Here is a 16583-nt window from a genome sequence, read left to right as displayed (position 1 = left end):
AGAGCCTTGTTCAGGTGTCCACATCTATGGAATGAAGGTTGGTAAACAAGAACTTTAAAATCCCTCCCAGTAAAAACAATACATGGTTCCTGATCTACAGTATTTCAATCCAAAGTCAATAGTGGTGACAAAACCTTTTAAGAGAAAATTAAATTGGGAATGGGCTTTTACTTTACAGCTTTTTAAAATAAAGGGATTAAAGAGATAACCAGGCTTTCATTAGATTTAATTAGTAATTGTATCACAAGCCTAGGAGAATAGAATACAATTAATCTTAATCCATTGATTTCATTTTATTTTAACATAAGTCTATTTACAGGAGGAAAGTAACTATAACCACCAAAATGTGTTAATGTATGAATTGATGGCAGAATGGCTGTATGTGATCATAGATGTTAATATAATAGAGAAAGATTAAAAATGAAAGAAAAGTGCAGTCTTTTTAATGAACACAATCTATGTTTGATACGTTGGTTTGTTGTGAGTCATTATAGAATCTGGAAATCAAAAAAAAAAAAGGATTACATGCACTGTTTTGACATTGACTCGTCTTATTCATGACTTGATGAAGAGCTAGCTGATAGGATGCCATTGTTAATCTCATTTTCTTCCTTTAGTGTCTATGTTATTAATAGATATGTCAATGCTGATGCTAATATAAGATAGAACAAAAAACTCCCAATTTTATTAAATAATAGTTTGGAGCCAAGTAAGAAATGAAGTTAAGTGGTTAGAATACCAACCTGGGAATCACCTACTTTGACTTCTCCATTACTCACCTATTCTAAGATGACATGTCACGTTTCAATGTGTCCATTTATCCATTTATAAAACACTAGACTCTAAGTGCTTTTTAAGACCTTTTGTGAAAGGTGCTAGGACACTGAGCAATAATGTCTTAATGACCTCCCTGTCACCATTTTTAACTCTAGTTCTTCTTGTTTTAAGCCCAGTTTAAATCTCATCTTCTCCATTAAACTTGTACTGTTAAACCACAAACCACAGTTACGCTCTTAGAGTTAACACCTATTATTGATCATTTACCTTGTGCCAGCCACCCTGCTAATAATGTGAAAGACATTGTCACTTTTTATTCTCACATGATGATTAAGAGGTAACAAATAGTTTCTCCATTTTATGGGAGATGAAACAAGAACTTAAAGAGTTTATCAGATTTGTCCAAGATCACAAAACTGGTAAATTTCAAATCTGGGATGTCTGAATCTTTGTTTGAGCCTCTCAAATTCTGTGCTCCTGATTACCATATTATACTATTTTTTGGAATTTCTTCTGAAAATTCTTATAGAAGTTGTGCTTGATATCTATAGTAAAGAATTTAATTACATAGTCACTTATATTACTCTCTAGATGTTTGGGGTATATATATTTCTTACTGAAGTGGGTATCTGTGTGATTCATTCATCTTAAAATCAATGTGTAGAAGGGGGAGAAGGAAGTAGAGCAGAAGAAAAAAGAGAAGGAGGTGGAAAGAAGAAAGGAAGGAAGGATATTCTCTAACTTCCCTTGTCACTAGTAATAAGCTGTGTTATTTAGGTCCCATCCATCACATATACCCACTTAAGACACTGATGCAAAACTCTCTAACATGAGGGAAGGGCAAAGTGTGAGCAACAATTTTTAACATAACAAATCTCAGCAGAGACAGTGTGGCTCTGGAGCCTGCCACTGTGATGGCAGCTTCTGGACTTGGCTACTTTCTTATTGTGGTAGCAGCAGCAGCTCACATACATGGCTGGATTTGTAGGATGCTTCTCAGAGTAATTCCTGCAAGTTTAGAGTATGTGTCTTCAGATTCCAACAATTCTGATCTCTCTGTAATCTATAGTTTATTCCTTTATGCTTAAATTATCTAGCATGGATTTCGTTTTCTTCAAATAACCCTGATCAATATCTCACCATATTAATTTTAGTTCCTATATTATCTATTGTGCAAAAATCACTCCAAAATTGAATGGCTTAGAACAATTCACATTTATGATATTGTAGTTTCTGTGGGTCAAGACTATGGGCATGAATTAGATGGGCTCTCTGTTTCATGGTCTCTCATAGGGTTGTAATCAATTTTTGGCCTAAAAGTCTAAGATCTCATCTGAAGTTTCAGCTGGGGAAAGGATCCTGTTCCAACTTAATGATTATTGGCAGCTTTCAGTTTTACGAAGGCTGTTGAGCTGAAGGGCTTTTTTACTGACTGTAGATTGAATGCTACTCCCAGTTCCTTACTATGGGCCTTTTCCACATGGCATCTTGCTTCATTATAATGTGCAATCCAGTAAGGCAAAAGAAATAGTCTGCTAGCAAGTCTTTTGTAACCTAATCACAGAAATGACTTTCTATCTTCCTTGTCACATTCTATTGGAATCAAGTCACCTTTAAGGGTGAGGATTATACAAGGACATAAATACCAGAAGGAAGATGTGATGGCTAATTTTATGTGTCAACATGGCCAGGCCATAGAACCCAGATATCTAGTAAATCACCAGTCTAAATGTCACTGTGAAGGTATATTTTAGATGAGATTAAAATCTAAATCATTACCAGGGGCCCTCAAACTTTTTAAACAGGGGCCAGTTCATTGTCCCTCAGATGGTTGGAGGGCCGGACTATAGTTTATAAAAAAACTATGAACAAATTCCTATGCACACTGCACATATCTTATTTTGAAGTAAAAATACAAATGGGCAAAATCACCTGCATGCGGACCACGGGCCGTAGTTTGAGGACACCTACGTTAGACTTTGAGTAAAGTAGATCCTCCTCCATAATGTAGGTTGGCTTCATTCAGTCAGCTGAAGGCCTTAAGACAAAAAGACTGTGGTGCTCCAAGAAAGAAGGAATTTTGCCTCCAGACTGGCTTCAGACTGCAGTTGCAGCATCAACTCTTCCCTGGGTCTCCTGCCTGCCAGTTTGTCCTACAAATTTCAGACTTGCTATCCTGCACAATTGTATAAGCCAATTCCTTAAAATGAATCTCTCTGTCTATACTCCTCAACACATACACACACACACACACACACACACACACACACACACACACACACACACACACACCTATCAGTTGTAATTCTCTAGAGATCCCTGACTAATACAGTGAGATTCCTTGGAGGCCATCACAGAATTCTGTCTTTTGTGGCACCAAAAGGAAAATAATAGTGTTTAATGTTGGACACCACCTTCCTTCCAAAAAAAAAAACTTAAATGTATTCAAATGTATTCATGGAACCATTTTAGAGCAACAAGCAGCCTTAAAAAACAACTGGTCTAACTCTATTATTTTACAGAGGTGGAAACTGAGTTCCAGATCAGGTAAAGACTTAATCAGTGCTATTCAGGAACCAAGCCAGGGCAAGAACTCAGTTTTCTTTCTTAATGTTCTCATTATTGTCCCATAAATTATCCTAAGTTGAAAGATGAGAATTGTACCTGGTGGCCTAAGGCTGATTACAGTGAAGGAAAAATTTTGTGAACAAAATGAAAGCAGAGTAGTTCTTACTTTGAGTTGCTCTTCCCATAGCAGATAGTGGCTTTGTGCTGGTGGCTCCTGTCCTCCAACCCAGACTCCTTAATGATCAATGGTGGCTGTCTGGGGTCATGGGTGCCGCCAGTGACTATGAAATAGAGCAAAACTAACCGGCTGTAAGGGGCTTAACCCCTTGACCTTGGCCTCATTACTGCTGAGCTCTAACCAACTGTTAGATATGTATTGCATTGTTTGTCTTTAAAACTGTGCTTGAATCTGCTATATTACTCTCTCATTAACATGTGGTAGCTGGGAACAATTTAGTTGATTTCTCCAGTGCTTTCTATCAGTGCAGAATGTTGATGAGTGAGTATATAAAAAATTAAACTTGCATTTAAAGATATTTAAGTCATAAAGGAAAAGAAAATTCTGATCAGCAAATATCACTATGATAGATTTTCTTATTTACAGCTGTCTACGGATGGTGGGAAATCTAAGGCTGAATTGGCAAACATTAAACTAAACCTAGTGTTTGAGGCAATTTCTGGAGATTAAAATCTCAGGTTTCTAATGCACATCAACAATAAATCCTATTGCTTCTTCTTGTCCAGCCTAGAAAAAAATCAATACTTTTAAGGTAAGGAGTGTTGATTACAAATTATTTTGAGCAGTTATTTTAAAACAACATTCAAGCTCAAGTGAGAGTTTGACTTAAAGTCATTTAATGAAGGGTATTAATTAAAAGATCACTCCGCCCTCGTGTGATGGTTTGCAGAAGGAAGGGAAATGATTATTAACATGCACTATGCCAGGTGCTTAACATGTGTTATAACACTTGCTCCTCACTACAAACTAAGAGATAGACATTTTCGTCCATATTTTATTGCTCAGAAAGCTTAAGGTCAGGGAAGTTCAATAACATTTCCAAAGACATACAGTTCCCAGTATGGGAGCAGAAATAAAATTCAAGTCTATTAACTTCATTCCTCATTCCAAGTTTTTTCTGCTATGTCCTCTAAGTATCAGACTATATTCAGCACATATATTATAAGGTTGAGTTCTTTCTCCTACTGTTTTCTCTCCTCATTTCTCATCTTCCCAAAGCCTACTTTCCTCCTTTCCCATTTAGTCTCTCCCACTCTTATGTACATGTTCATGACTCTCTCTCTCTCTCTCTTCCCCCCTCATCTCAACACAAACACACACACACACACACACACACACACACACACACACACTTGTGGCAGAGACCAAAAAGCAAGACAAGTATTTGGGAAGCCAGAACTCCAGCTTTGACTACATCTGTCACTGCAGTCAAGCCACTAATCTCAGCTTCCTCACTGGTAAACACCTGTTCCCTACCACCTTATCTCTTTTTAAGAGCATGGAACTAAATATTTATCATCAAATATTATGATACTTTCATATCTATGCTCATTCTAAAAGTACATAGTTAAATCCTTATCATCAAGTATTTTTATAATTTAATATCTGTACATCCCTAAATGAAATTGAAAATTGATATTACCTGGTTACTTTGGCACCTGAATACCATCAGCAGTTTCAAGCCTCTAATCCTACCTTGTCTAAAATGGAAGCCATCCGTACCCTCATGTTGCTATTGAGCACTTAATATGTGGCTATGTAGCACTTAAGTGCTATTGAGCACTTAATATGCGTAATTTAATTTCATTTTAATTTTAAAACCTACAATGTGTAAAAAATACACAATTTTTATTATTTCACTAGGACTGATTTTACTTTAGCTATTGAAATCTTAGCATCTAGATTGAGATGTGCTAAGTATAAAATACACACAAGATTCCAAAATTTCATAGTAGTTTAAGAACAAGAATATAAAATATCTCACTAATTTTTATATTACTTATGAAATGATAATATTTTGGATATAGTGACTTAAATACAATTAATTATTAAAATTAAATTCATGTTTAAATATTTTTATAGTGACTACTAGAATGTATAAAATTGAATATGTAGGTCATATTATATTTCCAATAAACAGGGCTGCTGTAACCAGTTTTAGCAATGCAATAGGGACAGAGTGGGCACTTAAAAACATCTCCCCAGTTAGACCTTGAAATGTGTGTAGTTCAAATGCAGATAGCAAGTAAGTGTAAAATATATACCATGTTTAAAGACTTCATACGAAAAAATAGTGTAAAATAGCTTATTAATAATTTTATATTGATTATTTGTTGAATGATAATACTTAAGATATATTAGGTATATTAGATAAAAATGAAATTTCACTCACTTCTTTTAACATGGTTACTAGGTGTGGCCTCTACTTTCACATCCCACCTTCTGAATTTCATGGGAATGTATGTGTTCTTCAAAATATAAATCATGTTTGTTAACATACTTTTTCTGTGAAAACCCAGATAGAATAATTCTAGGTTTGTGGGCTACAGACTGTTTCTATTGCAGTCTCTTGTTTCCTTTATTTTTGTTTTCGTTTTTAAACAAAATTTTTAAAATGTAGAAGCGATTCTTAGCTCCGAGACAGTACAATTACAGGCTGCCTCAGGCTGTAATTTGAAATCCCTCTTCTAGAGTACGAAATATCAGCCCTTCTGATAGTTCTCCAACTTCTGTGCTAAAACCCTTTCTGCTTACATTAGCAGGAATGGATTCTGTTCTCCACAATTGAACTTTGTTGAATTTATACAAAGGATTATTCTCCTCATTCTACAGTGGAAGGAAATTGAGGTTCCAAGAATTCAAGCTGCCTTCCAAGGTCATATAGCTTGTAAGTGGCGGAGCTAGAATAAGAATTCATATCTGTCCACCTCCAAAGCTCATACTTTTAGACACTGCATCATTGGCTCTCCATTATTATTAAGACTTTCTGTAGCTTGAGTAATGAACCTTCACTAACCCATTCATTTAGCTTACAAATATTTATTGAATGACCACTATATGCAAGATATAAATAATAAGAACATTGCCTCTGACACACATTTAAGCGCGTTTTTGAAAAGGCTCAAATTTCTTATCAATTTAACTTATTAGATACAAAATGAAGTGGAAAATTGACAACTATTTGCTTACTTCAATCAACATAGATGGCAAACCAGATAATTCAGGCTTGATCCAGTTAACCCCAAATTGGCAGAGAGAAAAATATTTTGTTTTCTCTGTGTTAGTCCATTTTGTGCTGCTATAAGAAAATACCTGAGGCTGAGTAATTTGTAATAAACAGAATTTATTGGTTCACAGTTCTGGAAGCTAGGAAGTCCAAGATTAAGGGGTTACATCTAGTGAGGGACTGCTTACTGTCTCATCCCATGCCAGAAGGCGGAAAAGCAAGAGGGGACAAAAGAAAGACCAACAGAGGGACGAACTTGCTTTTATAACAAACCCACTCTCATGATAGCAACATTAATTTGTTTGTAAGGGCGGAGCCCTTATGACTTGATCACCTCTTAAAGGTCCCACCTCTCAACATTGTGGCATTGGGGACTAAGTCGGTAACACATGAACTTTGGGGGACACATTCAAATCAAAGCATTCTCACTCTTTTTCTAATTCAAGATATATTATTATCTTCAGACATTATAAGGTGATACAAAATCAATGTAAGTTACAGCTTACATTAAAATGATGTGATAATGAAGAGTCAATCTTTAGTTAGGCTAGTATGTTATTATATTTTATTTTGGCACATTTATTTGTATGGATGCTCACTCCATACAACTATTTTACCCATTGTATTTTGTCAGTAGTCTTCCAAAACTCTATGGCTTTGCTAATATACTACAAGTGAATCACTTATTATTCTTCTTTTAAAAGTTTAATAAAGTCCCACTTTTAAACTGTTTCTTCTTTGGACCAGCTCTCCATTACTAACCCTTCATGAAATTGCAATTAGAATACAAACTAGATATTTATGATGTTCCTCATTTAAAACCCCAAAATAAACATCTTCACCTTGACTACCAACACCTCTACTACCCTTAATTGTGCAATCAGTCTACACTCCATCATCTCCTTTGAGATTCTGAATGATCTTATATTCATCTATGGAACTACCTACTATTCATTATCCAAATAGTAAAATTCCTAATAAACATGTGTAAATAAAATATGTGGTATATGTATACCATGGAGTTCTACTCAGCCACAAAAAACAATGGTGATATAGCACCTCTTGCATTATCCTGATTAGAGCTGGAGCCCATTCTAAGTGAAGTATCCCAAGAATGGAAAAATAAGCACCACATGTACTCACCATCAAATTGTTATTAACCGATCAACACTTATGTGAACATTTAGTAGTAACATTTATTGGGTGTTGGGCAGGTGGCGGGGGAGGAGTGGATGGGTATATTCACACCTAATGGGTGCAGTGCACACCATCTGGGGGATGGACACGCTTGAAGCTCTGACTTGGATGGGGCAAAGGCAGTATATGTAACCTTGTACTCCTGTAATATGCTGAAATAAAATAAACAAATAAATAAAATGTTTCATAAGGGAAGCCACAAGGCCAAGAATTTTTCTCTTATTTTGATACTTTTTAATTCATGTGGCAATTGACATTATTTTTATTATGGGCTATAGTTTCCACTGTAACAACTAGATGTTTTGTCAGATTGGTTTCAGAAATTTTGAGAGTACCTCTCCTCTATGGAAAGGTTACAAATACATTTGAGTTGAGGATTGGAAGCTTGTGGCATAACTCTATTAACTTTACAGTTTTCATAGTATTTCTAGAGAACCAGTCAAGATAGAATAATCTTTTTCTGATACTGTCAAGACTGATTCAAAACTCTTTTCCTTAAATTAGGAGTGGGGAAAGAAAATACAAAAACCAGGAGGAAAAAAAATCCATTCTTTAGAGGCTTAGAGGAAAATTCAGCAAAGCTCTTACCAATAACTACAGATACTAAGAAAGCAGATGATTAAAATCTTTAATTTTATTATTAAAATATTGAATTTATTTTATCCAAGCTGTGAAATTATTTCATAAGGAATATAATAAGTATCAATAATATTTTTATGAGATTGGTATAATTCAACAATTAAATGGTGAACTCAATGGTTGAGCTAAATTTTCGGTATGTATATATTCATACATTTATACATATATTTGTAATTAAACACTGAAACATGTTACAGAGAGAGAACTATAGCAACTTAAATTATATTTCTATTATTCTCATCTACTTTGGCAATATAAGTGAAGTTTGAAAAATATTCTAGTAAACTAGTTGGCCATGAACTTGTTTATTTTTCATGCATACTTATTAAATTGACATATTTAAGGAAACATTTTCAAGATTTTTAGCCTATTCAATTTTTCTTTTAAATTATAGGGTGAAAATGCTTATAAACATTCTACAAGGTCAATTGATAGCCTCTATGTAAATGATTTACCTCTCTCATATTAATATGCACAATATATTATTGCCTCTTCTTATGCATGTCTGTCAGCATCAACATCTTACGGATATTGCAAAAGTTGTAGATTTGAAGGAAGAGTTTCCACTGCATTTAAAAATATTTTTGTGTTAATTTCTAGTTTACAGAGATGTATTAAACTTGCTCACTAACATTGCTTTCTAGCTGCTGTAAGCTTCTGGGAAACAGTAACTTTTTGTAAGCTATCAAAATAGGCAGTTTTCAATGTACTAAGAAAACAAAATAGGTATATGTGAAGGTAGGTGCAAAACTGAAAAGTGCTTTGTTGCAACCCTTTCTCAGAGTAAAAAAAGATCTGGATTTGAATCCTGACTCATCCTCCTTTTAAGTGGACACGTTATTTCACCTTTCTCAACATTTCTCAACCTCTCTAAAATTACTGTGGGAATAAACATAATGATTTCATATATATATATATACATTAACCAGTGTAGTGCCTTACAAAAAAGAAGGGATCGAATAAATGATAGCTAATGTAGATTGTTTATATCACTATCAGAGAAAAGTGTGGTTCGAAGAGCAGGAGGTAGTATAAATCTATAAGTATAATGAAGTTCTTTATTTGCAGTAGGCATAGGCTGTTTTGTATTGTCCTAAGCCACAATAGAAACAAAGTAAGTTTATTAGTATGGAATTACAGTAGACTTTTGAACAACACAGGGGTCAGGAGATGCCAAACTCTTATGTTGTCAAAAATTTGTGAATAACTTTCACTCCCCCAAAACTTAATACTAATAGCCTACTGTTCAGTAGAAGCCTTACCAGAAACATAAATAGTCTATTAACACATAGTCTATATAACATACACGTATTTTGTATGTTATATATATTATAGACTGTATTCTTACAGCAATGTAAGCTAAAGAAAATGTTATTTAGAAAATCATAAGGAAGAAAAATGTATTTATTATTTATTAAGTATAAGTGGATCATCATAAATATCTTCATCCTTGTGGCCTTCAGTTTGAATAGGCTGAGAAAGAGAAGGAAGAGGAGGGGTTGATCTTACTGTCTCAGGGATAGCAGAAGCAGAATAAAAATCTATGGTATAAGTGAACTTGTGCAATTCAAATTCATGTTGTTCAGAAATCAACGATATTTTAAATACAGTGCAATTGACTAGGAATTAGAATAGCTGGCACTGTTAAATGAGGACACAGACAATTTTGCATAGTGCACAGTAATTTGTGTCTAGTAATTTTAAAGATAATTCACAAAAATTATTTGCATTTGCCTTCTGTAACACTCACATTTTGTAAGCTGATGGTGTGTTTCCATAAATTCAAGAAACAGTTTGGTAAAGTGGTTAGAGCACAGGCTTCAAAAGCAGCCAGTGATGTGCTGGAGTCGCCACTTGAGATGATTAATCATTAAATATTCAGATATTGCAAGCCTATAGTTGAATCATCAGTTAAAATCGGCCCTGGAGGGAGTATTTTCACCACGGAAATTGACAAATGCTATACTCCTCATGTAGGAAATGTATAATTATTTTTATATCATAAGGTGGCTTTGAATATTGAATTAACTTATATACTCACATAATATATACTCAATAAATGATGGTTCATGTTAATAAGCCAAAATCATAAGAGAGATAACAATGAAGAGAAAATCAGAAATTAAAAGTGAAGGAAAAACTTTCCAAAATAGTGGACTTTTGCTGTATTAGCAGGTATTATTGAGCAAGTGATTGTAAATATATAATAAAGAAAAAATCCATTCAATTCATGGCTTCACTCACCATGAAGAGATTGTTGTGTGCTTGTTCACTCTCTTCAAAGGGAGAGATAGAACTGGCTGTACCAGAGGTGCTCTCTTGGTTAGCTTGTTGCGCTGGGATCGGTTCATATAAGTTATCCATAGAGCCCTCCTAAAATACAGAGATTTATGAGTGAAGAAATAACAGGATAACAATTGTCCTTGAAAAGGCACCTAATATATCTTCCACCTTTATATACTACCACATTTAAATTTTCCTGGGCATAGAGATGAAGAGTTATATGGTATGCTAATTTTCAGCAGGGAATAGCACCATAAAGAGAGGCACTCTCACCAGTTATTATAGAGTCTGGAATTTAAACCAGATTTTAAATGCTGGGGAGGCATGTACAAAATGATGAGATTCCTCAGGAAGCATGATTGAGACATCAGGTTCAAAGTCTAAATAAAGCCCTACTGGAGACACTGATAAACTGTGTTTGACACAGGTTTTAGTCACATGTGTGTCTTTAATTAGTACCACATTCTTGTATGAGAAACACAATCTGCTGTACTTTGGCTTTCTGAATTGTGAAATAGCAGTTTCATTCACCTTACAGAAGAGCTGTAAGGATAAAATGAATATGATGTATGCCTTCAAATAGTAAAAGTATTCTATAAGTAGAGTGAAGGAATTAATATTAATGGTTAGAATATTTATGCTAATAATCAATATATTTATGTGTTTTCATCATTTATGGAATAATGAATTTAAAAATGTATGAGTTTGGATTTTAAACTATTGTGAACTATATTGTAACTTTTCTTGTATTGGGACACAAAATTATTAATTCAATTGACGTGTTTGTTTTCCTGTGTTAGACAGAATTGATCTACTTATGGCATCATCTAGAAGCAGTCTTAAAGGAGAGACATATATAATCAGTATACTGAAACTTTTTAGACATACTAAGCGATGGCACTGATAATGGTGTCATCAATATGAAAGTCTCCTGGATTATGAAAAAGGCTTCTTTCTTGAAATGATTTTTAAAATGTAGTGCAGTACATTGCATTAAAAATGTTCTCATCTTTAAAAAGGTATTTTATTAAGCAAAGTAAAGATTGAATGCATTGTCTACCTTAAAAACTTCCAACCAATGTGCTTTGCAACTTTCTAGTTTAAGTACATCTTGCTCCAAACACATGACAAATTATTGGAAAAATTATAAAGACATAAGGAAGATATGAGTGCTGTAAAATACATAAACATGTAGGGAGACCCAAAACCTAACAGAAATGCAAAGTTGTGAGTGAAACTAAACCTTGGGGCCTATTAAGAAGCAGGCAGCATTGACCAGATCTTAAGCCTTTGTCGCGTAGCATGAAATCAGTGTCCTCCACGCAGGGGAAACTCCGTGATGAAATCCAGGGGCCACAGCAACACTCACAGCTATAAAAGGAGGATGTAAAAAGCTTCTGTCAACAGCTGCTAGGGCTATTGCTTATGGGCCAGAAAAGCAAAATTAAACACAGTCAGCAATATGGGATACGAAATAAGTTACCAATGAATGGTTCAGTGGCTAAATCAGTAATATACCACATATCAGCTTTTAGTGAGAACTCAGGACAAGAAATGTAAGCCCTAGTTTAAATTCCAGCATCACGGAGACTTGAGATTTATGCCTCACAAGTAGATGAAGAAACCTGAAAAGTGAAGAAGCTGGGGTGGGGTTGGGAAAAAAGAGAGAGAGAGTTGTCATTCCAAATTAGCCAAAACACATGAAGAGATCAAATGTTGAGAAAGACAGCCAATGGAATTGACAATCTGAAAATAAAACCATTTCATTCCAGATTAAATTAAAATCATAAAACAGATGGAGAGATAATTTAAGAAAGAATATTTATGATCTTCACAGAGCTAAATGAAAAAGTAATATCTGATTAAAAATAAATAATTTATGATGAAATCAAAACAGAAATGAAACAGGAACCACTAAATAGAAACAAAAACCAAATAATTTAAAAGTCTTGAAAATGAATAATATAATAACAGAAAGCTGTATTAAATAATCAAAAATTGAAATGAACTCTAGCACTCTCATGAGAGAGAATTAGAAAATATTGACAAGTTCAGCCAGAGTGCAGCACAGAAAAATAAAGAGAAAATACAAGAAACATGCAGGTAAACTGTGGAGGGTAAAGTGGGGAAGAGATGACAACATAAGACTAATAGGAATTCTAGAAAAGAAAATTTGGGAATTTTCTTGTGCATGCAAGAAAACAACAGATCAATTGTACTTATTAACATAGTTTTAAAGTCCTAAATAAAAAGTCAACAAAATTAAATTTACTAGTATATAGAAAAATACATTATGACCAATCAAGGTTTAATACAGGAATGTAAGAATGTGTCAACATTTAATTATATATTAAAATATTACAAAGAAATTTTATCTCAAGAAATATTCTAAGGCACTTGAAAATTTTAACATTTATCCATAGGAAAAAAATCTTAGCAAATTGGGGAAAGATAGTAATTTCTTAACCTGATTAGTGTAATTTAATAAAAATCTTGATAAGACTGACTGAAAAGTAATTACATGACATTAGAAATATGACTAAGATGACTGCAATCATAGCATTCTTGCTTGTCAATGTTAGAGAAAAAATTTGAAAATAGTACAGTTGCTAAAAAAAATTATAGATTATTTGCATAGAAAATCTGAGAAAACCACAGACTGCCAGAACTTTTTAAATTCAGCAAAATTATTTATTTGCATATTAATATATCTAAAATTAATAACTTATCTGTAAATCAGAAAAAAAGAGAACTTGGAAAAAATATTTATAATGGCAGCCAAAATTCTTAAGCCCCTAGCAATAAACTTAAAAAAGATATGCAAGAATTTTGTAGAGAAAATTATAAAACATTATTAAAGGCTTTGAAAGAATTGAATAAATGAAGAACTATAAATGTTTGTGGATGAGAGGACACAACACCATAATAAAGTCAACTTCCCCTTAAAGTGATGCTTAAAATTCAAATCCATTTTAATCAAAATCCCATCAAAGATTTTCACATAATTTGAAAATATTTCCTAAATTTATATAAAAGAACAAAGACTTTAAAGGTCCAAATTTGGAAGAAAGACATGGAAGGGGTGTTCTTCTGAGTAAAATATCTATTTGGCATTACAATTATTTTAACAGATATTTAAAGAACAAGTAAAAGGAAAGGAGTAGAGATAAACCAATGGGATAAAATAGAAAAATTCAAATAAAGATAGAGGCAGCATTTCAAATCACTGAAGAAATGGTGCAGGGATAATTGATTTGTAACCTCATGGGTTACAAAGTCACGTTAAACTCAATAACTAAATGATGAGCTTAACAAGAAAATCACCTTGCTTCAAATGAGCAAGCTTTCTAAAAGCCTCATCACCACGTAAAACTCTAAGAAAAATTGTGGAGTCAGATTGGCATATATAAAAGGGTATTTCTGCCTCTCTTTTGAAAGATAGATCCCATTTCAAGTTTATAGATCCAAAATAATAGCAATCACCTTTAATGGATTATTTATAGTATCCTTGGTTTAAAACGGGTAGTTCATTAAGTTTCTGCCTTTATATTTCTCTTAAAAATCCCATTTACTAAAAGATTTACAATTTCCCCTTACACTTAAATAAAAGAATGTTTAACTCTTTCATTCTTTCCCTAGTGGTAATCTTTATGTGATAATTAATATTTAAGATCACGTTTCCCAGAGATTTAAAGGTCAATATATTTACATATACTTTCATTTTTTAATTCAGTAATCTTTCTTTCCACTAAATCAGAGGTTTTTATTCTCTTTTCTTAAATGTGATGTCCCATATGTTCACATTCCTACAGGCACAGATAAAATATGTTTTGGATTATGCATAAATTCTTGGCAAAAGCTATAATCTCACCCCTTTTTCACAGCTCATAACAGTACAGTAGAGTGTCATAACACCCTGGTTGAGAACCCACATGCTAAATTATTTCACTTATTTACTCTATGAAAAAGAACAAAACACACCTAAAATAGTTTTGATTTTTTTGAAGTACTTCATGTACATTTTCTTATTAAAGCAATTAATTTTGAATAAACTTTAGAATGCTTCAACAAAATAGTCCCGCATTCATGATGGTTTAGTCCAGTCTAATCAAATATGTTTCTGAGCACATACGTAACTTCTTAAGGACAACTTTAAAAGATGGAAAAGAGTTACAGTCATATAGAGTCCATGAGCCAAGACTTGAAAGTATTCCTTTTTGAGTATGTGTGCCCTTCCATACATCACAGAGAAAGACAATCAAACTCATTATATGGTTATATGTATTTAGTGATAGGATTATAAATGTATGCCACGCTATGCTGAACCATGTTATGTTATAGAAACATTAGCATACTGATTATATTACCATTCAAAATGATTTCAGAACACAATCATTTTTGATGCTACCCTGCCTGTTTCCATGGGAAATATATTCATATAAACCACATATAGCTCTTTTAGATCAACTTGAAAAGAATGCACAATACCACTTAAATCACCTGAAATGGAATTTCTCCCGTCAGATTTATATGGAACAAAGCAAAGTTGAGAGCTGGCAGTTATTTTGTAAATTGGACTATATAGGCAAACCGAACTTGATGATTCAGCCTCTCACAACTCACAATTGCATTTTATTTTTCAAGATGCTCTAAGATTAAATCCCTTATCTTGGCTTAAAATGCCTCCTGTTTAGGTATTACAACGTATGTCAGCACCATCTCTACCGCTTATGTTAATCTTATTTGCAATTTGGAAAGAAAACAAACATCAAAAGTAGTCTATTTTATTTTCCCAAATGAGAGGGATCTCCCATCGACATCTTGAAAAACCAATAAATAGGCATAATGCCCTGCTCTAAAACACAGATAGAAATGAATAAAATTATTTTTGAAATCCATTTTTAAGCATTGGCAGATGGTTACAATTGCAGGTTAGTGTTATAAAATATTTCTAGATCTATGACTACCTGATAACTTTCACTGATCCACTTCGGGCTAAAGAAAAAAAAGTAGTAATGTAAAAAAGAATTTGAGAGGTGCTTATACCCTTGAGTAAGCACATCTCCAGGACTGGATTAATCTATTGTATCTTGCGTTTACAGTGCAATGTAACTCAGAAAACTGTCTCCATGGAAGTTTAACCAAGCCAACATTGAATGGAATTCATTACTCAAACAACAAAGAAGAAATTTTGATTCCTGGGATGTCTCAAAAGCAAAGCAATCAACATAAAGGCTGAATATTTTGCAAAAATTTTTCTCATACTCATAACAAATAGAAGAAAATAATTTTTCACAAATACTCTTCACAGAAGATTATACTTAGAAATTCAGCATTGCAATGTTAAATAACTGGTAATTGTTGTAGATAAATATTTTTTAAATAACTTGCCTTTGAATAGAGTTGGCTTAAGCGCTTTAGTGAAAGCATCCTTTCTCTCTGTTCTTTTTCATGTGAACTTTCTTATGAGATGCTAAATGTATTAATATCATCCCCTAGGAAGTTTAGCATATACACTAATTTCATTTCTTTTATCTGACACAATAAAGTAAAAATGGGAATATAAATGGTACAAATAAAGAAACTTACCAGTGAAATGCAGAAAAGATTCATTTTGGTAGGCTTCAGTTCCTTGTTGTTGTGCTTTAAAGAATACGATTGCCCCCGTTGCTCTCTCTTGCTTCTACAGCTGTTTGGCCAGTTCTCGTGGGAGATTATTACAAAGTAAAATCCCTGCCATAATCCAGGGGATTTGGAGACCATTATCAAATAATATAGGTCTTTATTGAACAAACAATTTCCTAAATTAATGAAGAACCCTGACTAATAAAATGAGAGAATGAGACTTACCATGATCTGTGTAAATAGATTTCA

General features: G+C 33.4%; 1 protein-coding gene across 1 annotated transcript in view; it reads right to left on the bottom strand.

Annotated features, from left to right (window-relative positions):
* LOC142871916 (putative uncharacterized protein ENSP00000383407) overlaps window positions 1-16322 on the bottom strand; it is a 43415-nt gene extending 27093 nt beyond the window's left edge. Inside the window, exons 1-2 of the mRNA XM_076005102.1 lie at window positions 16299-16322; window positions 10671-10799 (exon numbers count right to left, since the gene is read on the bottom strand). Coding sequence (XP_075861217.1) covers window positions 10671-10799; window positions 16299-16322 — 153 coding nt within the window. The remainder of the gene's footprint in view (window positions 1-10670; window positions 10800-16298) is intronic.
* Between the last annotated feature and the right edge of the window lie 261 nt (window positions 16323-16583).

The sequence above is a fragment of the Microcebus murinus genome, chromosome 1 (genome assembly GCF_040939455.1).
Source record: "Microcebus murinus isolate Inina chromosome 1, M.murinus_Inina_mat1.0, whole genome shotgun sequence".
In the NCBI taxonomy this organism is placed as follows: domain Eukaryota; kingdom Metazoa; phylum Chordata; class Mammalia; order Primates; family Cheirogaleidae; genus Microcebus; species Microcebus murinus.
Note: the sequence above shows the minus strand (reverse complement) of the source record. Positions and strands in the feature narration are given on the sequence as shown.